Source organism: Cervus canadensis, chromosome 22 (assembly GCF_019320065.1).
Source record: "Cervus canadensis isolate Bull #8, Minnesota chromosome 22, ASM1932006v1, whole genome shotgun sequence".
NCBI classification, from domain to species: domain Eukaryota; kingdom Metazoa; phylum Chordata; class Mammalia; order Artiodactyla; family Cervidae; genus Cervus; species Cervus canadensis.
In genome coordinates, this window is record NC_057407.1 from 12,251,249 (window position 1) to 12,278,661 (window position 27,413).

Genomic DNA, 27,413 nt, shown 5'->3' on the forward strand with positions numbered 1-27,413 from the left:
TAAGACATAATCTCCAGATCATCAGGCGTTACATCCCGGAGGCTATGGACACCTGCCTTAGAGCCTCCTCTTGCTCAGTCTCCACTCCAATTCCATGAGGAGGTCACACTGATTCCTCCATCATCCAGACGAAGAAATCAGAGTTTAGGGAGATAGTCACTTCCTCCAACCCATCTAGCAGTAGGCCGTGGAGTTGAGATTTAAATTCAGGTCACCCCGCTGGTTTCAATCACTGTGCCCCGTGGCCTAGCCTTCCAGTGTCGCCGCACTGAGGCCAGGGTTGAGGGGGCTTGCCTGGGACCTGGCTCCCAGACAAAATTTTGCCCACAGGCATCAGCATGCCTCTGGGGGCTTCCCCGCAGGCTCAGCGGTAAAGAAACCGCTTGCAATTCAGGAGACTAGGAGACACGGGTTTGATCCCTGGGTCCGGAAGATCCCCTGGAGGAGGGAATGGCAACCCACTCCAATATTCTTGCCTGGGAAATGCCACAGACAGACAAGCCTGGCAGGCTAGTTCATGGGGTCACAGAGTCAGAAGCAACTGGCAGGATCCGCATGCCTCAGTGTCCAGAATCGCTCCCCAGAAAACCCAGCCAGAAGGGGAGAGTTAGGAAGGAGGAGCATAAGGCTGGTTCATCCTGGCACTCACCAGGGCAACTTGGAAATGACCTTGTCCTTATCACATCAAGGGGAGCTTGGGGGTCTCTGAGAAGATCTGAAGATTCAGGTAGGCCCTGGAGAGCTAAAGCCCACTAGACCTCCCTCTGTCTCTCTGCCACACACAAAAAACAGGCTTCTCAGGTGGCTGTACAGAAGGTCCTCTCTGAGGCCCAGAGCAAAGACATCTCCGCACACAGCACCCCGGGAGTGCTCTGTCCAGTAGCGGGGAAGGTAGGGACCTTCCTCAGAGAGGACCAAGGACTTCAAAACCACCGTTTCTCAGGGTTTTCTTCTGCCTCAGCTTCTCAAGAGGTGAGTCCTGCCCACCCAGCACTCCCAGGCCTCCACACCGCCGGAGCGGAAGCCTCAGTTCGGTCACTTGGAATCTTCCAGACAGGACCACGTTTGCCCTTACCGACAACAAAATCCGCGTCACTCCCGGGGGGGAGGGGGGGGGCTCCTGCGGAAGCTCCCCTGTCCCTTCTTGGCCTCTTTCCGAGTCACCGCCGCAACCCTGAGACAGGGGCCCCAGCAGGCCTGTGTTTTCCGATGTAACCCGAGGGTCCGCGAGGGAGAGGCTCGCTGAGCGCCACCCAGGTGGCCAGCGATAGGGCCCGGAGCCAACCACATCTGTCCGCTGCAGAGGCAGGGCTCCCGACACCAGGACAGACCTCCAGCGCTCTCCGCCCGCTGGCCTCACCGGGGCGCTCCGGGGCCTCATCTGCCCGTTTCGCCGAGGGAGAGAGCACGGAGGAGCAAGTGCCCTGACCGAGAAAGCAGCAACTCTTTGGACGACTTGGGGTTGTTTCTCAAACAACGCCTTCTCCTCCTAGACAGAGAGGGCCGGACTCTAGAGACGTCCGAAGAGTCCAGTCAGCATCTTTGGGTCGAGAGTCCCTCCGAGTCCGCTCCGGCCAGCGCCGTCGGCTGGCTGGCTTTGTCCCCAGTACTCCCGCCCCAACTAAGGGCCCCGCCGAGAACAAGGGGCTGGGGGCGTTTCCGCTTCGGCGGGGCTCTGAGGAAAGACGGCGGGGTCCCGCCTTCCGGCGGCCGCTCCAGGAACCCCGGAGCTGCTGAGAACCTGCGGAGGAACAAACCGAGCGCGCGCCCGCCCGCCTCCAAGCGTCCCCAGGACCACCCGCCCGAGTCTCGCCCGAAGGGCAGCCGGGCCTTGGGGCTCAGGAGCTCAGGCGAGCCCCACCACCGCGCTTCTTCCCCCGAGGAGCGGCGTGTCCCGGACGACTCGCAAGCGGGTCCGCCGCTCGGGCTACATCCCCGACGCTCCGCCCGCTCGGGCTCACTTACCGTGCACCAGTCTCCGCATGTCTTGGTATCGAGCCCACAGGTGTGCGCTGGGCTCGGCGGCGCCGCCGGCCGGCGCCGGGGCGGGCGCGGAACGCGGGGCGCCCGGGCAGTGGGCGCCGGGCCCCGGGGGGCCGCAACCAGGGCAGGAGGGCGAGGACGAGGAGGCTCGCAGCCCGCCGTGGTCTCGGCGCGGCAGCCAGCGCCGAGCGGCCGCCCGCAACCCCGCACCCGCCATGCCCGCTGCGCGCCGCCCGCGCAGCCCTCGGCCCTCAGGCCAGTCCGCCGCCCCTCCGACTGCGCGCCCGCCACGGTGGCCTCGTGCTCCCTCACGGCGGCCGGCCAATGGGCGCGGCGCGCGGAGCCCGGCCGCCAATGGGCGCGCCCCTCGGCCCCGGCGGGGCGGGAGGTCCCGGGCGGGGCGGGGCGGGGCGGGCTGCCGGGCCCCTTCCCCCAGTCTCCCGAGAGGTCCAGAAGTCTGCGCCCCCCTGCGGTATCTGCTGAGGCCATGGCGGCTCTTTTCTGTCCTCCCGGGAGGTCGGAATACCTAAGCACTGCCGTCCCCGCGAGGCTCCGGACGGCCCGGGCTTGGAAAGGAGAGGGCCAGAGTGCTGCGGGTCTACCTGGGCCCCCCAGTCCTATTTCTCCCTCTCTCCTCCTGGGTCCTCCCGCCCCTTCCTCCACCTCCTGTCTTCCAGACCTCAGATCCTCCGCCCCTTCCCCCAGTTCTGAAGCCGGGATCCTGTTCCCCGCCTCCCGCCCATGACTGGCTCTGCCAGTTCGTTTCACTCACTTACCTAGAGAATAAAGAGTTCTTCCCGCGCGCTCCCTGGTACCAGCCCCACTCTGGGTGAGACCTCGGGACCCGTAGTGCATCCGACGTCCGCTGAAGCAGCCCCTTCTTTCTCCCGTCTCTGTGCTCACACAGGTGAACCCTGTTAACTTGGAGCGAGGCGGAGGGCCCGGGCTGACTGCGCCTGCCTGGTTCCTACCTCAGCAAATGGCCGCACCGACCCGCACCACTCCTCGGTTCCCCACTCGGACCCCTCATGCTCTTCTAGCACTATCAACAGGATTTCCAACGAAATTACTCTTTCCTGTTGGGAACCATTCTCCACCCGCGTTTATTTCACTCCTTCTTTTTCTGAGTCCTCAAACATCCGTGTCCTGGACCTTGAGCAGGCCTTGCACCCGGGGCCTTGTCGGTGGAGAGCTGGCTAGCTAGACACTGTTTCCTTGAGGTGCTCTCCGCAGTGGCCTCGCCGGCCCTAAGGGTGTGGTACATTCTACTATGCCCTGCCCCTCGACTGAGGACCTACAGTGCCAGTCAGGTGCTGAGTGCTGGCACAGGATAATGGAGGCCATAGGTGGGCCCGAGGGGGTGGGTGGGTGCGGCCCCCACCCCCAGGGCCCCAGTGAATTAGGTGTGTGCTGGGGGTTTCGCCACCTGTACGTCTCATCTGGGCGGAAGATGGGCGCTCTGTGGCGTCCAGCCGGCAGAGCCACCAAGAGAAGCCAGAGTGGGCACCAAGCCGGTGTGTGCACATGGCTTGGTAGGGTTTCTCCGGGAGAAGGCAGGTTATCCAGGCAGCAGCTTGGGCCTGGCCGCTCAGCCCCGGGCCCTGCTACCCTCCAGAGTTGCTGCTTGATCTCTCTTTTTCCAGCCTGTTTTTATATATTGTGTCTACATTACTAAAGTCTCTTATTGATTCTAAGTTTTCATTTGATGTTCTTAGATTGTCTAATAGTCTTGGAATAACAGTAAGTGCCCCATACAGGATAGTTTTTATTAATGTTATAGTTGTTTGCCACAATATGCTTATTTAGACTTTTGTCGTGCTGAAGTTCAGCTTTCAACAGTGCATCTCAAATACTGTTATTTTTAGAAGTCTAGGCATCAGTCACGATCACTAAATAAATGCAAGGCGTTGTGTGATTGCATTTTAGAGCATGGTGCAGTACACGTTAGGTAGTACATCAGTGAGCGTCATCACTTCTCTTAGGACTTTAAGAGAAAAGATGGCGGTGGCAGAGTAGGGGGCGCGGCCGCCAACTCTTTGAGTACCAGCTTGCACATGCGAGGGCACGGGGCGGGCCCGGGCCGACGCCACGTGGGAGGTCCCGCCCCTTGGCCCGCCCTGCCTACAAGAGCAGGAGTGTCTATGCCTGCTGGGCTCGGCCTCACCGAGCATGCGCACCCCGTCACATTCTGATTGGTGGACCCGCGCGTCCAGCCTCACTCTTATTGGTGGAGGCGCCCCGGGTTCTGGGTCTGGACCTCAGCGCCCAGCTCCTTACCCTCTTCCGGCTCCACTGTTGACCTCCGTGGAGGCGGTATAAGACCAGGATTGCAAGGCAGCCTGGCCGTCGGACTCAGCAAGGACGGGCAGGGGGGTTTTGGTTTCATCCGGGCGCTCCAGCCTTCGTTCCGGCTTACCCTTCTCCAACGACCTCCTATGTCCGGCATGTTTACCAGGGCCCAGGTGAGGCGGGTTCTGCAGCGGGTGCCCGGGAAGCAGAGATTCGGCGTCTACAGGTTTCTGCCCTTCTTTTTTGTCCTCGGAGGAACGATGGAATGGATCATGATTAAAGTGCGCGTGGGCCAGGAGACCTTTTGTAAGTAGGGGTGCAGCAGCCTCCATTTCATTTCAAGCAAGCAGGAGGCGGCAAAGGAACCATGTTGCTGGGAATATTGTTAGGTTGCAGACCTCTCATTCCGCTCAGCGCTGAGCTGCTTTTATCCTGCAGAAGGGCGAGTAGAGTCTCCCTCAGTGGGGCGTGGAGATCCGCCTGGGCTCTCCTATAAGCGGGGCGACAAAGATACATTGGTGTCCAACTTTGAGACCTTCCCAGCACTTAGATCGGAGGGCACGTGACTGCACTCTGGACGCTGTCCTTTCAAGCCTGCCAGTGACACTGTTTGGGCCTAAGGAATAGACTTGCCCACAGCATCTAGAAGCGGGATAGAAGGATATGTGTAAGCTCCTAATTGGCACGTCCAAACCCTAGAGGGATCTGGTCTGCCCCGCTTAAATACCACTGTTTTTACAGGCCAGAGTCATGGGTACCAAGGGCAAGCACTATAAACAGACTGCCTGGCACTGCTTTGCTGAGCACTAGCTCTGGACAGGCTAGTTCCTCTTCCAGAAAGACTTCCCTAACTCCTAGGCCCTTTCTGCTTTCTCCCTCTCCAGAAACACGATCACTTGTGAACTGCCAACCCTCAATTAAAAAATAAATTAGTGGTTTCTAAAGATACTTAATTCTTCTGTTCATCCATTCATTAATATTTAATGACCACCGATGAGAAGATAGAATAAGGCAGAGGGCTCCCCACCCCAGAACAACACTAATGGGAGAGACAGATCATTCAGTTACTATTACGTGTGATCAGTTCTGTGAGGGGAAAGTGGAGGGAACATGGGATTCCCCGGTGGGGCATCTGAATTGTACTAGGTGGTGCAGAGAAGGCTGCCTGGAGGAGTTACCATGTCAGGGAGGCCCCAAGATTGTCAGCCAGATGAGGGAAACATTGGTGGTGTTGCAAATGTCTTCTGCCAGTGGTAAGAGCAAACTTGAGGACCTTGGTGTGCAAGTATGCTGTTTGAGGGACTGAAGCAGGTGAGCAGTGTGAGGGATGGCATAGTTTAAAAGGTGCCTGGAGGGGCCACAAAGGGACCAGAGAACCAAGACTGTATCCCAAAGGACTGAAGAGTTTTAAGCAGCAGGAGGTGAACTTATGTGGTGAATGACTTTTTCTGGAGAGCAAACTGGCAGGAAGACTTAGGCTGTTTGGTTGTCCAGGTTTGGGATGGTGGTCTAGACTGAGATGCCAAGAAGTGGGTAGAGTTGACACTCCAGAGGCAGTACTGACAAGGCCGTGGTGTTTGAGTGGACTCAGATGAGGAGTGGAGGCTTCTGGTGGGGCAGCTGGGGCAGGGGGAACATAAGCAGAACAGTCCTGGGCTCCATTTTGCATGTGCTGAGGGGGAGATGGTTATATAGATAGAAGGCAGATCTAGGCCTTAGATCTAGGTTAGTGGGTCACTCACATGCAGATTGTGATGAAAGTTAGAGCTTAAGCCCCAACATTTTAAGGGTGACTGAGTGTGGCCAGAGAGGCAAGGAGAGAAACAAGAAGAGTCTTTTATCATAGAAGACAGGCAGTTCAGGAAATTCAACAAAGTCTCCCTCTACCAGGAGAGACAGGAGAATATGCAAATACTGATCAGGACAGAGCAGGTGGAGGGAGGCTGGATATACCCTGGCCCTTGAGAAGGTGCGAGAGGATGGGATCTGAGCAAGGCAGAGCAGCCCTTGGAAGTCAGTGGGAAGAGTTCTTTACTGACGACTTTTCTCTTTGTGCAGAAAGAGTTCATGGCCATTTGGGGGTGAGCAGGTAGGGTCAGGGCCATGGCTGAAGCAACAGGATTGTCAGGCATCATAGTGGACCCAGTTAGGTACAACACCCACAGTGCGTAGCAAGCAGAGTGAGGCATGGAGAAGAAAGGAAGTTGCATCAATCTGTAGTTGGGGTTTTGAAGGTGTACTAATAAGAGGGAATTTCAGCTGGTTTGGGCAGGAAGAGAGAACAAGGAGCTGAGGAAGTTGGTGAAGATCCAAGGACAGAAAGGCTGCTAGAAAGGGAGTAGAGGTTGTGGTCAGAACAGAAGGAATTTATTGCTTCAGAGGAAACTTGGAAGCTGAGAAGTCAGGTAGATGAAGGGGGCTATTGCTTCCTATCTGTTGGGGGTGGTGTCACCTGGGAAGGTGGCACAGGACAGGGTCAAGGAACCTGAGCTGAATGCCAGCATTTTCAGAGACTGAAGGGTAATGACGGACGGCAGATGCCAGGGCAGGCGGTGGCAAATGGCAAGGCCCCGGATGAAGAGGGTGGAGAAGCAGCAGCTGAGAACAAGGAGACTGCGCTCACCTCCCTGCCCTGAGTTCCTGGGTGTGACAGGAGCAGCAGAGAGCTGTAGGGTTGGAAGTGCCTGAGAGGACAGTTAAGACAGATGACTTCAGAGAGAAGTGAAATTGCTAAGAGCTGTGCTGTGACATGACCCTATCTTCGAGGACACTGACTCTGGACCCTGCTATTGAGAACTTTAACATAGTCCTCCTTTAAATCAAGTCGTGTGTTAAGTTGATTTTGGGATTAAACATTATTGTTGAGATTCAGGTGATAGATCTAGACTACTGGTTAACTTACTCAGATATGTATTTTTAATTCCTTCGTTTCTTAAAAATCTAAATCAAATCTTTATTTGATACAGATGACGTCTACCGCAGAAAAGCCTCAGAAAGACAGTATCAGAGAAGGCTGCAAGATGCATCAGAGACTGAACTTCAGCAGTCAGTAAAGTAAATATGAAACTTTACTGCTTTCAACTCCTTTTAAAATGTATTTTTCAGGTCTCTTGTTCTTATACAGAACTGCCTTTATAAACAATTTTTCTAGTTTTCCTGTCCCTGCTTGAATACTTCCCAAGTCACTGATGGACAGCACTTGTGGGAAAATTATTTCCTACTGAAACAACGGAATCTAGTCTGTGAAACATTTCTTAAACAATTCAAGGATGAATCAGGATGCTTTTCAGTGTACCCTAAATTGTGAAGTCCTTTGTTTTGGGCAACCAGGGATAACCTAACTTTTTGCTGAACTCAGATTTAGTATGAATGAAAGTAAGGTCTCTACTGTAGGGTCATTTAAACGAGGATGACTATGCAGATTGCATTTCTGCTAGCTAGCAATTGGTGAACATTTTGCTAGAATGCAAACACACCTCACTCACATTGTGAACACCAACCCATTCCCTTGTTTGACTCCACTAACATCAAGGGCTGGACCTCTGTGAGGACTGGGGACCAACAGGCTTCACTGCCCTCTGTGAGGAAGATGCTGCTTTCATCTAGCTGCTGGACACACTGCTCCTTCCCCAAAAAAGTGAATCTTCCTAGCACTGAGCAACCACAAACTTGAGTTAAATCAGAGGCTCAGGCTATAGGGAGAGTTTGCAATCTGACCCAGAAAAAGTTTCAATCAGGTGGTAGAAAAGCAAAGGCATCTTTCCAGGGTTGGATAACCACATCTAACATCTTTTCAAACAAAAAAAATCTACATATTAAAGACGACTGAGTTGCAAAATCATTTCTACCTATTTACTCATGAATAAAAAAGCTGATGCTTAAGGCCACAGGTATTATCAAGTTAAAGATCTCTGCCACAAATACATTGAAAACTAAGATCATGGCATCCGGTCCCATCACTTCATGGCAAATAGATGGGGAAACAGTGGAAACAATGGCCGGCTTTGTTTTTCTGGGCTCTAAAATCACTGCAGATGGTGATTGCAGCCATGAAATTAAAAGACGCTTACTCCTTGGAAGGAAAGTTATGACCAACCTAGATAGCATATTGAAAAGCAGACACATTACTTTGTCAACAAAGGTCCATCTAGTCAACGCTATGGTTTTTCCAGTGGTCATGTATGGATGTGAGAGTTGGACGGTGAAGAAAGCTGAGCACTGAAGAATTGATGCTTTTGAACTGTGGTGTTGGAGAAGACTCCTGAGAGTCCCTTGGACTGCAAGGAGATCCAACTAGTCCATCCTAAAGGAAATCAGTCCTGGGTATTCATTGGAAGGACTGATGCTGAAGCTGAAACTCCAATACTTTGGCCACCTGATGCGAAGAACTGACTCATTAGAAAAGACCGTGATGCTGGGAAAGATTGAGGGCAGGAGGAGAAGGGGACGACAGAGAATGAGATGGTTGGATGGCATCAAGAATCAATGGACATGGGTTGGGTGAACTCTGGGAGTTGGTGATGGACAGGGAGGCCTGGCGTGCTGCAGTTCATGGGGTCGCAAAGAGTCGGACACAACTGAGCGACTGAACTGAACTGAAGGGATTTAAGTCAGTTCATTTATGTTAGAACCAATTTAGTATAAATCAATAGCCACTCAGCACTCACCTCATTAAAGCACTGCTGAGACACTGCTCAGACATGGCCTGAGTATGAAGACCAGTGATGACCAGCAGCACCTGGGGAGGAAGGTAGTCCTCACTCTCGCTTTTGTCACAGGAGTTCCTGGTGACCTTAAACCTCACGGTATTTTAATGATTAGACTGTTGCACAATACATTTACATTGTGACCTAACTCCATTTATTCCCCCTGGCCCCCGTTTTAGAAGTTTAATACTTTGTACATACATAAATATGTAGCATACATACCTTTTACAAAGAGAAGTTGTAAATGCTAATAAAACCATCAGCTACCTTCTGTGTCTGCTGTGGTTTCCTTCCTGCTTCCATCCCAGAAACAATCTCCAGTCTGAAATTCATGCCTAACTTCCCTAGAGTTTTCCTCATCATCTTTTTTAAACAGAAGTATTGGAGTGCTGATTTAAGACAACAAACCTTTGAGGATGACACAACAATGTCTCACTTTAAGGGAAGTAGAGCAATTACTGTATTAAATTGAAGATACTTTCAAAGCACATTAATTTGGATGGTACAGAACTAATTTTTGTTAAACCACTGTGGAGGCTTTTAACTTTGCCTCAATTTTTTAAAGCCTTCTACTAAAGGAATATGACTATGCACTTATCAGACACTAGGGTTATTTAAGGGAGCTTTGATAGTTTAAAGAGCAATGCTCTTATAAGCAGCTTACAGAAGTGCAGTGCCCCCTACTGTGAACTACACAGACAAAAAACTTACATTTAAAAAACCAGGATACTTTAGGATGACAAAAATCTAATTAGCATTTACTGCTAGAAGTCGATGTCCACTGGGGTGCTAGGGGAACTACCTGGGCTTTGGAACTTCACTTTATCATCTGAATGGACAGGGAAAGGACCCAGGCACAGAGGCACTCAGTAAGGGAGGGCTGTCTGTGTTCATCTAGCAGTCCTGTTTTGAAAATCTTGCCTGCATCTCTGAATTTACAGCAATTCAATTGCTGTTTTTAGAAGTTTGGATTTTTCACACTGAGTTCCTTTTCTTTAAAAAAAAAAACAACAACACTTGGACCACGGTGTTTTCCAGAACAATCTCTCCTAATAAAGTATGCATGTGCTTTAGTCTTCACACATTTATGCGCAATCCACAAGATGTGCATTCTACATCTATTTGGGGGATAGTCTATTAATTTGTTCAGGTATAAACTTTCATTCAGCTGACCTAGCAGACTTCTGAATGAAGAGGGAATAGAGTAACACTTAGCAGTATTGCTCAGAGCATGCAGCGGGAATGTTTAACTATACGTCACCCATCATCACAGTATGTTCATGCCCACAGGTACAGCCCTAAACTCTTAGGAGAACCGAACCACAGGGATTTGCAAAGTGATATTAGAGGAAAACAGTTGGTTGATTTTACCAACACTTTCTGTTAAAAGTGTGGCCATTTTTTAGGAGCTTATAAGCATGATAAAAATATTTCCCGGCCACTTGTCTCCTCTGGCCACACATCTACTTGAAACGGGTTACACTGATTTATGATTTCTTCCTTACCTTCCACCGTCAGTAACAACTCCCTCTGCGACTTTTAACTTCAGCCTGCACTGCTGAGGCCATGTTAGGAATCCCTGACTGTCAGTCTGAGAGGTGTGGCATGGGCACATCAGGCCACGGTGTGATCATACTCGGCTTTGGTGTTAATGCAGCCTGAGCCCTGGACCAGGGTCGGGACACTGACTTTTGCCAGTACCTGAGGAGTGCTTTTCCTTTAAATTGGTAGCCGTATCCCTGTCAGCATAAAATCAAGGTTTGCAGGAATTAAACCTGCTTGAAACTAAACATCTGTCTGACACAAGCTTTAACAGAACAACCAAACCTGGTTAATCCCAATCACTTTGCAAACTCCATTTTTATTTGGATTAAAAAGCTTTAGGTGAACAAACATATGATACATACATATTATAAGACTAGTTACCACTTGAACCTTTTTTGATACAGAAGTTAGAATAAACCAAGTTTTAATCAGGTCTGAAAATGTTCAAATTGAAAAGTCAACAACACCAATTTGGAGATTTTACACAAAGAAGAGTCCCCTCTTAATTCTTCCTCATAGGAAGAAAAGGGGGAGGGCGGTTCAAAAAACAAAGCAATTCAAGGCCTTTTAAATCAGTTAGCTGACATACTGTTTTAAACCTATAGGTCTTTCCCCCCACATAAAATTCTTTTCCACATGAACTTACATTTTGAAAACATTTAGACTATTATACTTTCTAAGCCATATCACTACGGTTCCTAAAGCTCACGGAAAAAAAAAAAAAATGTATAGTTCACGTGTACCTTTTAAAGTCCATACATTTTTTTCTTTTTCTTTTCTTTTTGGAAAATGGCTGACCTCAAATCTTATATCCTAAAATATTAACTGATATTCTCCAAGTCAATATACAGAAAGACATGATTCTAAAATAAATACATAAGAGTTTAAACAACAACAACAACAACAAAACTTCCTCAGGGCCTGCCTCGTGGCCCTCCGGCCCGGCTCTGCACTGCCTTAGGGAAGCCCCCGGCTGGATCTATGGTTCCTACAGCACCTTAGACACTGGGAAGGAGCCTGGAGGAGGAGTGCTCTGGCTTCTATTGCCCCACATAGCCCACAGTGAAGAGTTTTTAGAGGCTTCCCAAAAGAAGTCTCTTCCAGACCTTAAAAAGGGAAATAAGATGGGTGCATGAAATAAATAAATAACTTAACCAAAATTAAATTTCAGGTTCTTTGGTGTAATTCAAGGATGCCTAGAAATAAAATAATCTGATTGTATTATACAGTCCATGATGAAATGGCCCAAATAACCAGGAACTGAAGATTTCTTTATCTGATTCAGTTGAACAATAAGGTACTGACATACTACTGCAAAACATTTCTTAAAATTCAGAATTATTTAAAATACTTGATGCAAATTGAGATCCAGTGGTTGACTATAGGCAATTAAGATACAAGGACCTTCTGTATTTAAAGTATCTAGATACAAAGAGACTTTTTTCCATTCTGGACTCTCTTGTCCCCATGATTTAGTAAGAATAGTGATTAAATATCCAGGTATTGATTCATACCAGATTAAAAGAAAAAAGTATCCTCTGAGAATCACTCAATTTACAAAGAGCAGTGGAAGCTTCACTACAATGGCAACCATCTTGCTACAATAAAGCAGGTTTCAAAAATGCTGACTGAAATACTGTTCCACGTTTGATGCTTTCTACCTGTCTGAGCATTATATATTGCCTCCAATTGTTTTTTTCCAGGATCAGATAAGAGAGACAGGGTCATCAAACCTAAGTGTCTGGGATCTATAATGGTCTTTTTAGTGAGCATTTTCTGAAATTATGAGTCCCTTCTGAAATTCAAAAGCACAAGCTACATTTTAAAATTATTTCAGAAAATCTTAAACTTCTGGTTGAGAATTACAACCCGAAACTTTGGAGGAAAAAAGAAAAAAAAGCCACATTTGATGAGGAAAGAAAGCATACTAAAACATATTTGCACATGCAGGCAATTCAGCCTCTTACAATCATGCTTCTGAAACAGCCCATATCCAGTTAATGCACTCCCTTCCCTAAGTTAGGTTAGGTGTTATGTTTAATAAATCACCCTCCAGCACACCTCAATACTTTCTTCAAGATGAACTTCCATTGTTTCAGTGTAAGAGATTTGAAGTTTTAAATCGTCTTAACATGTATAGGCATAAATCGTGAATTCATTATAAAAAGATCAAGAGTACCCTTAAACTTACCTGCCAAGACTAAACATAATTCAGGGTTGTGCACATGTTCTGCAAAGATAACTGACACTACAGATGTCTAACTCAGAGCAAGAAAAAGTGCTTTCTCCCTCCGGGTGTCCGGGAGACGTACTAGCTACAGAAGACTGCACAGAGCTAACTTCAGATTTCTGAGTTACTAGAGCAAATGTGCCATGTCTGTCAAACATCTATCAAGTAACTAACAACCTTTTACTTTACCCGGAAGAAACAGTTTCTGCAAAAGTGGCTTAAGATATTTAGGCACATGAAACAGACACAAGTACACCCCCCTTCTCTAAGATGTAAACTAGGACCAACTTCACATTTCATTGTCAACTTAAACTAATCTGTAAACTCTTTTGTATGTGTTTTTTTTTTCCATTTTGTTTGTTATTTAAAAAAACAAACAAAAATACCAACCAAAAAAATGAAAAACAAAAACCCCAAGCCAAGACAAAACCTCTGATGGTTTCAGCTCTATGGCAACAAGTAAAAAGGTAAAACTCTGAGTCTAAATATACAACCAATTATGAAACTGGTTTTAAACGAAGGAAACATATGCAAAAAAAATCTTTGTGTATTTGATAAAGTCAACTTAATATAACAAAAACAAATTGAAATAGCTTATTAAAAGTGTCCTTATATAAAAATGGCCTTGTGATGTACAGTAAAATGCAATAAAAATTGTCATCCTTTTTTCCTCCCCCCACCCCCAGTAACTAAAATGGCTACTGTTCCACAAAACTCTTTATGCTTCTATAAAAGAAACGTAATTGACGTGATTAAAGGTTTTCTAGATTGTATGCTTGGCGAATGTTGAGGGTGTCTCGGAGCATCAGATCCCGAAGGCGCCATAGGGCATCTGCCATGGTGGTGTGGGCCCCTTTACTTTTTAGCCAGTGAGAGGGAAGGCGGCTCTCCTGTTCTTTTGACAAATGGACATCACGTCTTCGAGCTGAAAATGGAAGTGTGGACAGAGAAATGTTAACATCAGTCCTAAGGTCTGACAGATTTATTGAAACATGAAACATTTGCTATTTATTAAATATTATGAAATTTAACTCTGCAGAATATTTCCCAGAAAATTTCATATATTGTTTTATAGGCATCTTGTTGTATTTTGGTTTTTTTTTTTTACTTATTTGCCACACCTCATGGCACATGGGGTCTTAGTTTCCTGACCAGGGATTGAACCCATCCCCGTGTAGTGGAAGCTTGGATTCCTAACCACTAGACCACCAGGGAATTCTCTGACATCTTGGTTTTTAGAAAACTATTTAACTTAGGTATGAGACAACCTAGCCAAGGATGTCTCATTTCATGCTTTAGAGTTTAGAACTAATCTCTAACAGTTACTTCACAAGAGCTGCACAACGTAACAAAATTATTAGAATTGGGAACATAAGAGTTGCACAAACAGCTAAAAGATCTGACTATTAGCATTTTGTTGTAGGCACTCGTGATACTTAATAACTTCAAAACTAACAAAAATTCCTAAAAAGGTAAATGTGATGAAAGGGAAAACTATCTACTACTCTTAAAAGAAATCAAATGATCAAATCTGGCTTAGAAATGAAGAATGAATTGTTGCTGTTTAGTCGTTAAGTCATGTCTGATTCTTTTGTGACCCCATGGACTATAGCCCGCCAGGCTCCTCTGTCCATGGGATTCCCCAGGCAAGAATACCAGAGTAGGTTACTATTTCCTTTTTCAAGGGACCTTCCTGACCCTGGGATCAAACCTGCATCTCCTGCATTGGCAGGTGAATTCTTTACCACGGAGTCACCCAGGAAGCCCCTGAAGAATGGATGGAAACTTCCGAATTTCTTTGGAAACTTGGCAAGTTATTTCAGTATGTACTGAAAATATGTTAAGCCTGCTGAACTACATGAGTAAGTGATAGATTAGAAACATGTCTTCCAATAGTACTTTTATCTTTTTAAAAAATTGAGATGAAATAATTTTTAATTTGCCCAAATGCATCTATGCTATGCCCAAATGCCTGAAAAATAGTTGAAAAAATTCAGAATATACTTATTGAGATAGCATTGATGTTTATGATAAAAGGAAGCTTTGAAACTCAGCAAAAAAAAAAAAAAAACACAAAACTTTCAGTACATGACATCAATATACAAAACTGCAAACACTTCAGCTAAATATACATTTTACTTAAAAAGGCCTTCCTCAGGTTTGGTTCCAGATCACGACAATAAAGCAAATCATATTAATTTTTTGGTTTCCCAAGTGCAAGTAAAAGTTCCTTTTATACTATACTGTAGCCTATTAAGTGTGTAATATAGCATCAGGTCTAAAAAAGCAACATGGGTACCTTAATTTTAAAAGACTATATTGCTAAAAACTATCAGGCATCATCTGAGCACTCAGCAGGTTGTAATCATTTTATAATGGTAATGTCAAAGACTGTTGATCACAGATTCACCATAACAATTATAATAATAATGAAAAAGTTGGAAGTATTGTGGAAATTACCAAAATGTTAACACAGAAACACGAAGTGGCCACATACTATTGTAAAAATGGTGCTGACAGACTTGCTCATGGGGGTGCCACAAACTTTAAATTTGTAAAAAACCAGTATCTGAGAAGTGCAATAAGGCAAAGTGCAATAAAACAAGGTATGCCTGTATAAGAACAATGGATACTTATCCTATAATCTGTCAACAGCAGCAGCAGGACTTTGATAAAGCATAGATTTTGAAAAGGCTTCTTCAGAAAGAGCTCTCCTTACCTGCCAGGGTCTGGTCCCACTTGCTAATGCTGTTGGACTCAGCACTGAGTCCTTCAATGTATTTTAGGTAGGCCTCTGAGTGGAGAAGCCGCTGGGTCTTCGGTGGGGGAGCCACAAACATGGGTGTTGTTGGCTGCTGTATGACGGGGGGGCCGGCAGGGTGTGGGCCAGGATATGGAGGAGGTGCCTGCTGCCCCGGAGGCCCCAGAACACCTACCTGAAAGAGCACAGATACACGGTGAGGGGGGGACATACTCAGCCCATGCTCTGAGAAAGAGGGTAACTTGAATTCTGTTGAGTCCTAGAAGATGCAAGTTGGAGGCTCACCTGCTGTCCATACGGACTTCCACCTGGCGCTGGAGTCCCTACCATAGGGGCCACTCCTTGGTTCATCACACCTATAATTCAGAATTACAGGCACAATTAGAGGGTCTGAGATGAGAAGACTGAAAAACTGTCTGATAAGAAATGTCATTTAAAATGCAAACCTATGATCACTGCCCTGAGTCTTTGTGGACAGGAGCCCTAAGCACCCAAAACAGGATGTAGCATCATATAGAAAATTTATGTTCTTTTGTTTTCTAGGCTCTAAATACAACGCTAGGAGAATCTGTCAGATGTATATTAATTACTCATGGCTGAGAAATAATTTGAACTCCGCAGAGAATTCTAATATTTCCCTAGGTAAGCTATAGTCGCTAACTCTATTTTCAAGGCCTTTTTCTTTCAACAACACAGTTTCCAGCACCGGAAGCCTGTGTTTAATATCAGCAGTGAGAGCACTGCAACCAGGCTCGGCTGTATGCAGTGTGTTGGGACAGCAGGGACCAAGGGCGGAGGCTGTGCAAGTACACACGTCAGTGACCTCTGTGGAGGCTGGAGGCACATTCCTGCTGTCCCCGCACAGGCTACCAGCACTCTGGTTCTGACTAGTCACTGATGTTGGCAGAGAGGGGACACTGCCCTCTGAGAGAGCGGATCATCTGGAAGCAGGGCAGCCCTTGGTTGCTATCACCTCAAATGTAAAATGACAAAGAGAAAGAGAAAGATCCCGTGGTCTCACTCCATTTAGTCTTTGTATAAACTTCTCCTGGTGACTCCTCAACAAGCAATTTGTCTCATACGTCCTGGTTGATAATAATGTGATGTCCTAAATTTAGCATCTGGGGCTATTTTAATCTCAGGATCATCCATTTTCTAGTCTCATGAAAACAGAGAAACAGGCAAGGGACTCAGTTTGCTAAAAACTAACAAACTATTAATACAACCAAAACCCTGGCGAGATATTGTTTAAACTTTAAACAAGTCCAGCTAGCTGCATAGAAGGATGAATAAGAGCTAGCTTTGTATTCTGTAGCTTCTCTGGATTAAAAATGGTGTTATTTCGACCAGGCAGAACTGAATCACTATTCTAAGGTTCAGAATTGCTAAATATCAGGAAGTATTACACATCTGTTAAGGAGAAAATAGTAAGTGAAAACAAACTTTCTGTTTACAAAGCAGGGATTTTGATATTCCAAGGACCCAGAAGGGTACCTGGATCGTAAGAGTAGGATCCTAGCGATTATTTGTCAGTGGGTGAAGAGGCTGCAGTGGGTAAGTTGCTGTTCCAGCAACATATTATTAACCCCTGCCCCCCAACTCTGCCAAGACACTCACGCACTTTATATTTCACAACACTGGGGGGCTCCCTGAGCTGTCTGTATCAATCTTTGCAGGGCAGTACAAACAAATCAGCAACCAACCCCCTATGCTTCCTGGTTACAAATGCCATGCCATGGGGCAGCTGGTGAGACTGTGGGCTGACTCACCAGAGGAGTTCACAAAACTTCCTCTCCTTGAAGCCTGGTCGGACATGTGTGGGTAGACACTAAGAGAGGTTCTTCTTCCCTGCCTCCCTGTCATCAGGTATGTTATGCTTTCTTCAAATGCATTTAGAATCTGGAGAAGAGGGACAGGGAAACATCTGTCCCCCAATACCCACCAAAAGACCAGTTACCTAGAGGGTACTGGACTTAGGTGTGGTTCCTACCAAATAACACACACACCTGGGGGTCACCTCCAGCCTCGTCTGACTGCTCAGTCAGACACTCTATGCCAAGGGGAGAGGGCACAGAATTAAAGCCAACTCTATCTGCCACAGGGGCACACCCATTTTATGACTGACACTTATAGTCCAGCTTCCTCAGTCCACCACTTCCTTAATGAAACACCCACTCCCACAAACGTTTCTTCCTCCAGTTAGGTCTGCATCAAACATTTCTGGGAGTTATGGCCATTTTCTAAGCAACACACACCACAGAGTGTCACTGGAGATGCTAGGCCAAGCACCAGGTTGGCTCACCCTTCGTACTGTGGGGCATACCCTGTGAAGCATGGTTTAGAACTCTTCATAGCTGCGGGATTGGTACAGCCAAGACTGTTATAAGCAAATCTAATGTTTCTATATTCTGTCATCTGGGCCAGGTCTTTAGCTAATATTCTGGATAATAGACAAGATGCTATTCCAAGTCATCCTAAAGCCACTTTCCCTCCAACTAGATTATGTCTAAGGGTTAGGTTTTTTTTTTTTTTTGCATATGATGGGAACTGGTGATTTTTCCTTTCATAATAATCTTTCAATTTGCTAATTAATTATAAAGTAAAACTGTACCTATTTCTGAACTCCATTTATATGTTTCCATATGACATAGCTCCTGGGCTTCTGCTGACAGATGAATCAGTGTCTACAGTTACCAGGGTGGACTATGCTGTTCTTTAAATGCTATGTCATGCTTCTTTGGGGACTCAGACACAGAAAACTAGTTCAGTGCAAGTTCTTTCTCTCCCTCCTTTCTGTTCCTAGAAGGACTGACTGAAGAGTTTCTGAAGAGTCCTACATTAGCAACTCGGTAATCCCCTTAGAGGGGAGGTGTTGTTTGAAAAGCAAAAGATGGAGCAAGGGCTCTATACAAAAGACTCTTTGAGATTAAGAACTGAACCAGAGGAAGCAATGGACCCAGGAGCAAAAACTGCTTTTCATGTGTGACTCTGAACTAGCCATTTGGGAAACTTCATTCGATAAAGAGAGCAGACCATGTCTATCTAGGCTGTCTGCTTTCTGAGCATTTGGCGAACTGTCTGGGGGCTTCCAGAGCACGCGCCCTGCCCCCTCGTCTGCCGAGTCTAGTTTCGTGTCATGTGCCCCATGCCGCTGCTAGGCAGCCAGTGCTCAAGGGCACAGGCGCTGAGCCACCTGCCCAACACACAGGCCAGGTCCTGCAGCTGACATCCCTGCGGTTCTCAGTGAGGGAAGCCCCGCCCACATGGGCAGCAGGTACCTCCTGGAACAAATGGCTGAGGGAGGAAAAAGAGAATATGAAGATGAGATTAATGAGTGAATGAGGATGAAGTTCTTACCCGGTGGTGGGATGCCCGGGAGGCCGGGCACACCTGGCGGAAGATGGTGGGGTGGAGGCCCCCCAGGGTGAAGTGGCTGCATGCTGCCCATGCTAACAAGGCCATCAACTGGGCCCTGCAAAGGTGGAAGGCCTGGCGGATAGCCACCCATCATGCCTTGAAGGACACAACAAATTTCAGACATGCATCATTAACATGCAACATGAACTAAGTAATAACAACCCCCCCCCACATGCACTACTAATGAATAAAGCGCCCTTAGTACTGCATGATATAACAATTAGTGCAATTATTTTGTTGCAATAATGAACAAAATAAAACGTTACAAATATGAAATATATTTCTGGATGAATTAGTACTTAGTATATTATTATTTGTAGTTATTCTCCCTGGGATAAATACACTGCATGTTTTCAGTTAAATAATAAAAGAGGAGTTGTAGTAATAGCCTTCCCAAGGTCATGATTATTGCAAGCTGTTCAAACAGAGTGACCAGTTCTGTCTACTGCGATTCTACTGAACAGTATAAACCCCATCATTCCACTATGCCCACACTCATATGCCTATCACGGGTACACATGAGGGGAAACTGAAATGGAGGAAATGAGGCGTACAGCCCTGATCACAAAGCATGGTTCTCCAGCATGGGGGGAGGTGGGCAAGAAGTTTTCAAGACTTCTGTGTCCATTCCTCCTCCCTTCTAGCCCCGCCACTGCTGGTAAGAATGGAGCATGCTTGAGCTTGAGCTGGGGAACAGCTAAGAGTCATCACAATGACTGATGCTTCATCTTTAGATTTCCAAACATGATAAAATAAAGATAAAACCTCCCCCCTCTCTCCACCCCACCTCAAGCCAACCTAAGCCCAGGTCACTCAGCAGCTTGTGCGCAGACCTTAGGAGGAACAGCTGGAGAATCAGGCTCTGCTGACATGAGAAAATGCCAATTGTCATCACTGTCTCCAAGCGCACAAATGTCCTCACAGACCTTCAGTTAACAGGGAACATTTTAAAGGAGGTACAGAATTTTTCTGAACAGAGGTTTTCATTCCTTTATTTTCAAAGTGCATCGTCACAACACAAAATACTTTATGCTAGCTAGGGAAGAATTTCAAGAAACAAGTATTTTTGGCAAAAAGAGTGAAAGGAAGAAGAAAATTTCAAAATGTCAAAGACTCACCTATCAAAAGAACTTTAAAGCCACATGACATTTTTTTAATCAAGAAAAACAGATTGATTTTTTTCTGGGATTTGAAATGATCACAATGAACAAAACACAAGGCTCCCCCCAAAATGCAATCATCTTTGGTCACAGCTTCTTGCACAAAGGGAGTGTTGAGGAATTGGTGCCAAACCTCATTTTTATATAATTCTCTTTGTATTATAGAGGGGTTCTAGATACAGCGGAAAACTGCAGATTCTAAGCATTTTACTTTTTGACTTCCCCTGAAGAATTGTTTGAGAGGTATTTATTTTTAGTCCTCTGAAGCTATAAAATTACTGAAAACTCTTGAGATTGAGCTTGCCTCACTGGTCATATCTAAGCTAAGAAACCTACAATTACACAAATGATTAAAATAAGTTTTAAATAATAAAACCTCTGTACATAAACTAGGACTATGAATTTCCTTTTTCTTAAAGTAGAGTTCAGAGAGTAAAGAACAGACACCATAATCTTAATTATGAGAAGATCCAACACTATCAAACTGTCTTTTAACCATTACCACCAGATAGTTTTTAAGGATAAGTAGGTGGGAATTTAAGAATGTTAGGAGGCTTTGCTTTCAATTACAAAAGCCCATCTGAACGCAGCCTACACAGGCTGTGGTTGAAGAAATTATTAAGAACCGAAAGACATGACACTTGTCTTCATTAAACTGTACTTTGGCATTTATTATCCCAGTCACATGTGTTCAAATGAGCTTCAATGCTTGTAAGCAAAGCTGGTCTCAGACAGCAACAAGGCTAAGAATCAGGCACTATGCAACCTGTAAACCCATGAAAAAAATCACCCTCTTAGCTACAAAATTCCTGCTGTGGACCAAAGACTGGTTCCTGTAGAGAATGCTTGCCCTGCACTCCCATGGCCCAGAGGTCTGGGCACCATATACTTAATAATGGAGCAGGGGCTTTCTGGAAGGGGGCCTGCCCTCCTCACCCATCAGAGTTCTATGAAGTCATTCCCCAACAGGGAGCTAAAATGCTGCAGCTGCTGTTTTTTTAATGTTTTTAGCTGTTTGAATTCATTTTGTTAATGTGTCCCTGGGCTTTTTAGTCAAGGGCACAGTGCTAGAATATCACACATCAAATAGAACAAAAGAGAATGTCAATGAGGGAATTCTAACTTTCAAAGTCCCCATGTTCAAGGTCTGATTTCTAAAAACCTCTGGAACCCCATTAACCAAAATGGGCCATGGAATAGAGCAGGCGATTATGAGATTTGTTAGATCAACATCAGTTACACTGAGAGTACTGAAAGCCATGATTCAGATGTGCTTTGGCGAGTGCAACTGCTGAGTTCAGCGATAGTGCATCTGAGAACTTGCCATCACAAAAGGTAGGAGCAACAATGGAAAAGTTATCCTATGCTACTCTGCCTTAAAAAGCAAAAAAAAAAAAAAAAAAAAAAACAAAAACAGCATCCCAATGAGCTTGTCTTGAACAACACTATCTTGGACTCCCTGCAAAGAGGTCAGACTGCTCGCTTAAGAAGAAACACAGCTTGGATGAACCTCACCAGGCTTAGAGAGATCAAACAAGAGGGATCTGAGAAGTGGTCTGCAGGCTTCTCATTGGAGACATGTCAGACAAGAATATTCAATTCAAGAATGGCCAATTTTGCCATGGCTACCAGGACCAGAGACAACACACACAAGCAAACCACATTCATCATTTTCTTTTCTTTTTGGAAAAATATGTGACTGGGATACTAACAGAAAATGCAGTTTAATGTAATTAAATAGAAAAGCATTACAGAGTGGGCACAATGAATTGAATAAGGACTTTGTATTCTACTTAGCAGTCATGCACATTGGTGACCAAGAAAGGATTTATAATTCATTGTCAAAAATCCTTTTAAATGGTCAGTCTTCTAAAGGATGGCTGCAGCAGAACAAGGCAAACTGAATACTGGGATGAGACGGGAAAATCATCATCTCTTAAAGTCTAGTTCTGTGTTTCCTCTTGGGAGTCCCTCCAGAACAGAATCCGGGGTCTGTTTATATTGTCTGCTGTAGAAGTCTATCCAGAGCAGTCTGGGGTGCAGAATATCGCCAGACCATGCCCACAGCCAGGGGAGAGCTGCTCTCTACCAATTCCCAGGGTTGGGCCCAGGGCCCATTTCTGGGGCAGAGGGGAGGCATTGCCCATAAGGGAAAGGCGATATAAGGACAACGTGGATGATTCAGACTCTGAATCTGCCGTGAGAAGAGCCTAGAGACTGTGGCCTACTCCTCGTTGGAGAAAAAAAAAAAAAATGAAGGAATTTCTTAAAGTGGAAAAAAAAATGGTCTTAGCTCCTGTTTTTACCTGCAACAGGTGTCAACTGCTGATTGAGCATCCCCATTGGTGTTGGTGGTGGCACCACCCCCATGAGAGCCCCCACAGGGGTGCCTGCTCGGGGAGAAGCACTCGGCTGCTGTTGCTGTGCTGCTCGCTCTCTCTCCTGCTGCTCAGCAACTTTAGCTGCCCGCTCTGCAAAGGCATTTCAGATTTTCAATTCTGTTTTTAACCCAGGAATTCAAAATACCATCCATTGCATTCAACAGGACTAGTTAAAAAAAAAAAAACAAAAAAAAAAAACACAGGCAACAGTTCTGTCTCAATGGAAGGAACAGTAGATGACTAGTCTCAACACAGGAGGAGTCGGGCCGATTTCACTCGGTAACCTAGCGTCCAGCTTTCCTATCCCATCTTGAGAACTGGTCTGCAAAGATTTCAAGAATGTTAAGACTGCAACACACATTCAGAAAGCACAGATTTTATTTAAAAACGTCACCAGCATAACCAACGTGGTTAATCTCACAAGGCACCCTGAAGACGAGAAGCGCTACCATTATTCTAGTATTAATAGCATTACAAATTTTTTAAAAATTTCAACATGAAGCAATTCCATGGCCCATTATAATGTTTGGCACAATTGTTACTTACTATATTTTCCTGATATGTTGCACCCAATTTTACTAAGATTTGAGGACTCTTGTCATTAGTGTCATGGGGTTTAGCAGCTGAAGAAAATTAACTCTGTAAGGGAAAAGTAGCTTACTGCCTCCTCCACAAGGTTTTAGGAAAATAAACACTAATCTGTACATTCTAATGAAGTGAAGAGGTCATGTTTAATAAACCCCAAAGGAAAAAAATGCATGATACTCCAGGCTATAGTCATCAGAAGCAGGAAATTATATGTATACACATATGAAGCAATGGACAATGTACGGACAGAACCAGGTTTCCTGAAGCTGAGTTCAACACTGACCATAAGTCATCCTAAATCAGCAGAAGTTTCAGAATTCATACTTATTTCATCCAAAATGTGAGAGGAGCATTAGCTTGTGTGCCAGTTCTGGGCTGTGGAACATCCTTGCTATATCCCTCACTCCTCGGAGCTACTCTTTCTGCATTTCCATGGCCAGCAGCCCCAACAATCACAAGTCCCAGTCTTTTCGGGAGCTGGCAAGGCTGGACACTGACTGTCGAACTCTAGAGATGTGCATTACCAAAGCTCCCACAATAAAGGTTGACTTTGCTTCACTGTTCATAAATAGGAAATCCTTTCCACTCTTCACATGGACAAATTGAGACTGGCAGACAGATGGACCTGTCCAAGAATACAGGCAGAACCAGCAGTAGCCCTGATTTCCTGGCATCAAACTCCAACTGCCACACGTTAACCCTCCAACATGGACTTCAAAAGGCTACCGCTGGCTGATATGAGGAGGGGGCAGACAGCTCACGGTCACATGGCTTTAAAGAGCATCGAGAAGCAACAGTTCCAGTCCTCCTTTGTGTAAGAACGTGAAAGTCAAGCAAGTCAAAGCTTCCTTGGCTGCGACAGTTACCTGCAGAGACCTGTCATCACTCACTACACTGTCCCCGTTTACAGATCCTCTGTACAGTGAGCGTGAGGGACAAAGGCCATTTTAACAACCCATTGCTTTGAACTAGCATTAAAAAAAAAGAAAAAAAAAGAAACACTGATGACCTAGACCCCCACATTAAGTTCTCATATTTTCATTACACAAATGACACAGTAAAATGGGAGAGCAAAAAAATGAAGTTGAAAAAAGAAAAGTTCAGGTCTAAGGATGGAATATTGGACCTGTTGGTTTTTTCTGAGAGGAGCCCAGTTAGGCTGTCTTAGAAAAGAGAATTATTAAATGAAGTCAGCCAAACCAAACTTTGGGTTTTGAACTGAGTGGGTCAGAACACCACAAGCTCAGACTTGGTGTCTTTGAGTCACATAACTCCTCTCGCTAAGTTCTCACCGAATTTCAGACTCCCCTTAGAATCTGGGAAAATTTCCCAGAAGTTGTCACTCTTTCTTCTCTTCAGTTTGGCTCCAGCATTTTTACTTTCACCTTATCTCCAGACACATTTCTCTGTTCACACTCTTGTTCACACAATTTCTTGTTTACACTCTTAAGTAACCAGCCATGCAATAATGGCTTCATTTTGTCCTGGACCAGGCTTTATAGCCATGTGAGCTTCATTTCAAACACTCCTCCAACTGAGTGATATATCTGGGTCTTAACGTCCACTAATGCTTAGAAATAACAATGCTCTCCAAGGTTGTAGGTTCTTATAGAACTGAGTATGATTTCTCAAAGAATGTTCCATGAAATATTAGTTCCTCAGGATATTAGCAGATAATACACGAATACCTGATCAAGTTTCAGAAAATGCCAGGTGGAAAAAAAATAGGTCTTAACTGCAGGTTTAAAGACTTTACTATGGCAATATGCACACTAAGTTTCCAAGAGAGAAAGTATTTGGAGCGCTTCTCAAACTGCTTTTGCCACAAATGTTTTCTGGCTGAACATCTTGTAGGATTAGTGTTCTACAGATCCTTGGGGAAGCCTGTCAGATAATTTTAAAAATCAACTATATAAAAAGTGAAAGGAGTAAACTTTTATTTTTAAAAAGGAGTTTCTCTGGAAACTCCATAAAGTTTAATAAAGGAGGCAGCCTTGATAATTTATTTATGCTTGTTGGAAAATAATGGGTTTGGACCCCATCAAGAAGGGTAATGGTGATCATTGTGGTCAATTGAGAGAGGGCTTTAAACTGTCAACATGAAGCACTGTATAGAATTCCAAATGAAAAAAATACAGCTCTGAGGGCAACAGTCCTGCCTAACCTAATGTTTACTACTCATTTCCTGATTAAAGTCATGCCTAATATTAAAAAACAAAAAAACAAAGATCTCTATCAAGTATCTGTCCCTAATGGTTATGAACCGCCAAATCCTTGAATGATAGCTCACAGCCCCAAATAATTTGATTATAGAGTAAAAGGAAAATGAAGGTAGTTGAGCTTTATCAAAGAGAACCCAAGTACCTTAAAAGTAGTTATGAATGCAGCACAGGCCAGGAAAGGCATAGAAAACCAGGCACTTCAGCCAAGCCTCAGCCTGGAGTTTATATGGCTTGTCAAGAGCCATAATAGAAGATCACTGATTTTAAAAGCCCCGTTTCAGATGAATTTTAACTAAAACTGTATCTAACATCCTTGTACGATCATTCCCCAGCTCAACACACGTGTGCTTATAGGATTTAATGAAAGAAAAAAAATCATGCAATTTTTTTAACAGCTAAATATTTGCAAAATTTTTGGGAAAAAAAAACACCACCACACTGAGATCAGAGGCCAAGTCAGAGGCAGCACTTGCTCAGCTGGGACAAGGCTGACACTTAAACCGCTGGACGGGAGCCATTTGAGACAGTCCCCAACACAAAGTTCATGTGCAAGTGGTAAGAACCAGAGATTCAACCTGTCTAAGCTCGTGCACTGCTGAAAACACCCCCTCACTTACAAAGCTTAGACAGTTGTGCCTATGCTCTATTTACCTTCATATTCTGCTTTCTTGGCTGTCTCAAGGTTTCTCCATTCTGTCCCCACCAGTCGGCTGAGCTCCCCAAAAGAGTAGTCTGGGTGCTGGGCCTTAATCACAGCTCTCATCTCACTGCTGAACAGGATGTAGCCACTCATGTTGATCTTCCGTTTGGAGCCTTCCTTCTTTGCACTGCCTTTGGCAGATTTGGGCGTAGACTGTAAGACAGAAAGCTCTTATAATGCATCAGAACACTGCATCTCGTCAATTACTAAAGGTTTTTGTAAGCCAAAAACGTCCAATTCAACAGCTACTGTTCTACAGACATCTTCTGTTTATAGTTGACCATTTTCTTATTCAAAACACAGCTATTCCTGGCCTCTGGCCATACAAGAAAAATGGAAGTTCCACTGAATTCCATGACTGCAATCTATAATGGTGACCTCACAATCAAGGCTTGAGAAAATTCTAAATGGTAAGAAAATACCTATAGGGATCACCTTAACCAAAAGATGGGGTCCTAAAGAAAGAGATTAAAAAAGTACGAGCAATAAAAGCTAGAGTAAGAGGATGATGCAATTCTCGTTTTTTTTCAATGCAAGACAAGGAGAGCTTCCTAACTAAACCTGCCACTAAAGCCAGCTATCTATGAAACTTTTTTATAAAGATATTACATTTTAAATTATTAGTGGCATCAAGAAAGGAAAAAATAAAATCTGTTCCTTCTTGAAGAATTCTAGATTGAAGCTCCCATAACGGAGGGGCTGGATGTCTCCTTCCTTTTTACTGCAAACCAGAGCTAGGAATAAGACAAGTAACAGGAACCGCCACCTTCACCTGTGGGGGTGTGTAGGGCATGAGATCCAGCTCACTGGCCAGAGGAGTCTGAAGTTGAGGTAGAGAAGGAGGCTCAATGACCTCACTATCCTCTTCTCCCATCTCTTCAATATCATCATCTCCACCTTCTAACTCAGCAAATTTAGCTTCTAGCAACTGGATCTTCTTTTCCAATAAAGGTGAGGGCTCCTTCTGAGGAACAATTGGTTTTCTAGAAGAAGGGACATAAAAATAAATAAATAAAATGAAATCACCTGACATCAATCCAGGATGGATTGGAAAGCAATGCTCTGCCTTAATACCTAGAACCAACTTTCTGTAATCTGCCATGTCCACTCTTAAGTCTGCAAGGGAAATAATTAAAATATACATTTATAAAGTCACATCTACTTACAGATGCTTGCTTTTTTTAAAAAAAATTATTTATTTGGTTGCATCAGGTCTTAGCTGAGGCATGCGGGATCTTTAGTGCAGTGTGCGAGCTTAGTCACCCTGTGGCATGTGGGAATCTTAGTTTCCTGACCAGCAATCGAACCTGCATCCAGTTCGATTTTTCAGACCAGCACTGAAAAAGTGAAAGTGAAAGTGAAGTCGCTCAGTCGTGTCCAACTCTGTGCGACCCCATGAACTGTGTAGCCCACCAGGCGCCTCCATCCATG

At 45.1% G+C, this 27,413-nt stretch overlaps 3 protein-coding genes across 46 annotated transcripts in view; 1 reads left to right on the forward strand and 2 right to left on the reverse strand.

Annotated features, from left to right (window-relative positions):
* The window catches only part of NT5DC2 (5'-nucleotidase domain containing 2), a 53,646-nt gene extending 51,336 nt beyond the window's left edge, over positions 1 to 2,310 (reverse strand). For 2 of the 3 annotated variants that reach the window (XM_043442545.1, XM_043442542.1), the window contains exon 1: positions 1,966 to 2,279. In XM_043442545.1, the coding sequence (XP_043298480.1) occupies positions 1,966 to 2,200 (235 nt within the window). In that variant the 5' untranslated portion in view covers positions 2,201 to 2,279. Of the gene's footprint in view, positions 1 to 1,965 lie in introns of all 3 variants that reach the window. The other variant, XM_043442544.1, reaches the window with a different exon arrangement.
* Positions 2,311 to 4,182: 1,872 nt separating this feature from the next.
* Positions 4,183 to 16,079, forward strand: SMIM4 (small integral membrane protein 4). 3 transcript variants are annotated; one of them, XM_043442555.1, is made up of 3 exons: positions 4,183 to 4,578; positions 7,239 to 7,326; positions 16,058 to 16,079. In XM_043442555.1, the coding sequence occupies exons 1-3, from the start codon at positions 4,419 to 4,421 to the stop codon at positions 16,062 to 16,064; spliced, it is 255 nt and encodes an 84-aa protein (XP_043298490.1). In that variant the 5' UTR covers positions 4,183 to 4,418; the 3' UTR covers positions 16,065 to 16,079. The 3 variants fall into 3 exon arrangements, with proteins under 3 accessions (XP_043298490.1, XP_043298489.1, XP_043298488.1); XM_043442554.1 differs by lacking the exon at positions 16,058 to 16,079 and adding an exon at positions 14,438 to 14,465; XM_043442553.1 differs by lacking the exon at positions 16,058 to 16,079 and adding an exon at positions 8,445 to 8,497.
* Positions 10,820 to 27,413, reverse strand: part of PBRM1 (polybromo 1) — a 106,294-nt gene continuing 89,700 nt past the window's right edge. For 16 of the 40 annotated variants that reach the window (XM_043442501.1, XM_043442497.1, XM_043442493.1 and 13 more), the window contains 7 exons: positions 26,755 to 26,965; positions 25,934 to 26,135; positions 22,398 to 22,562; positions 18,872 to 19,027; positions 15,800 to 15,870; positions 15,473 to 15,689; positions 10,820 to 13,678 (listed from right to left, as the gene is read on the reverse strand). In XM_043442501.1, the coding sequence (XP_043298436.1) occupies positions 13,506 to 13,678; positions 15,473 to 15,689; positions 15,800 to 15,870; positions 18,872 to 19,027; positions 22,398 to 22,562; positions 25,934 to 26,135; positions 26,755 to 26,965 (1,195 nt within the window). In that variant the 3' untranslated portion in view covers positions 10,820 to 13,505. Of the gene's footprint in view, positions 13,679 to 15,472; positions 15,690 to 15,799; positions 15,871 to 18,871; positions 19,028 to 22,365; positions 22,563 to 25,933; positions 26,136 to 26,754; positions 26,966 to 27,413 lie in introns of those variants that run through there. The other 24 variants (XM_043442521.1, XM_043442522.1, XM_043442520.1 and 21 more) reach the window with 4 other exon arrangements.

What these genes read in the sequence shown, in the direction of transcription:
- SMIM4 (XM_043442553.1), top strand. Translation starts at nt 4,419, where the DNA reads ATGTCCGGCATGTTTACCAGGGCCCAGGTGAGGCGGGTTCTGCAGCGG. An exon ending in CGTGGGCCAGGAGACCTTTT is followed by an intron (nt 4,579 to 7,238) that starts GTAAGTAGGGGT and finishes TATTTGATACAG; the next exon opens with ATGACGTCTACCGCAGAAAA.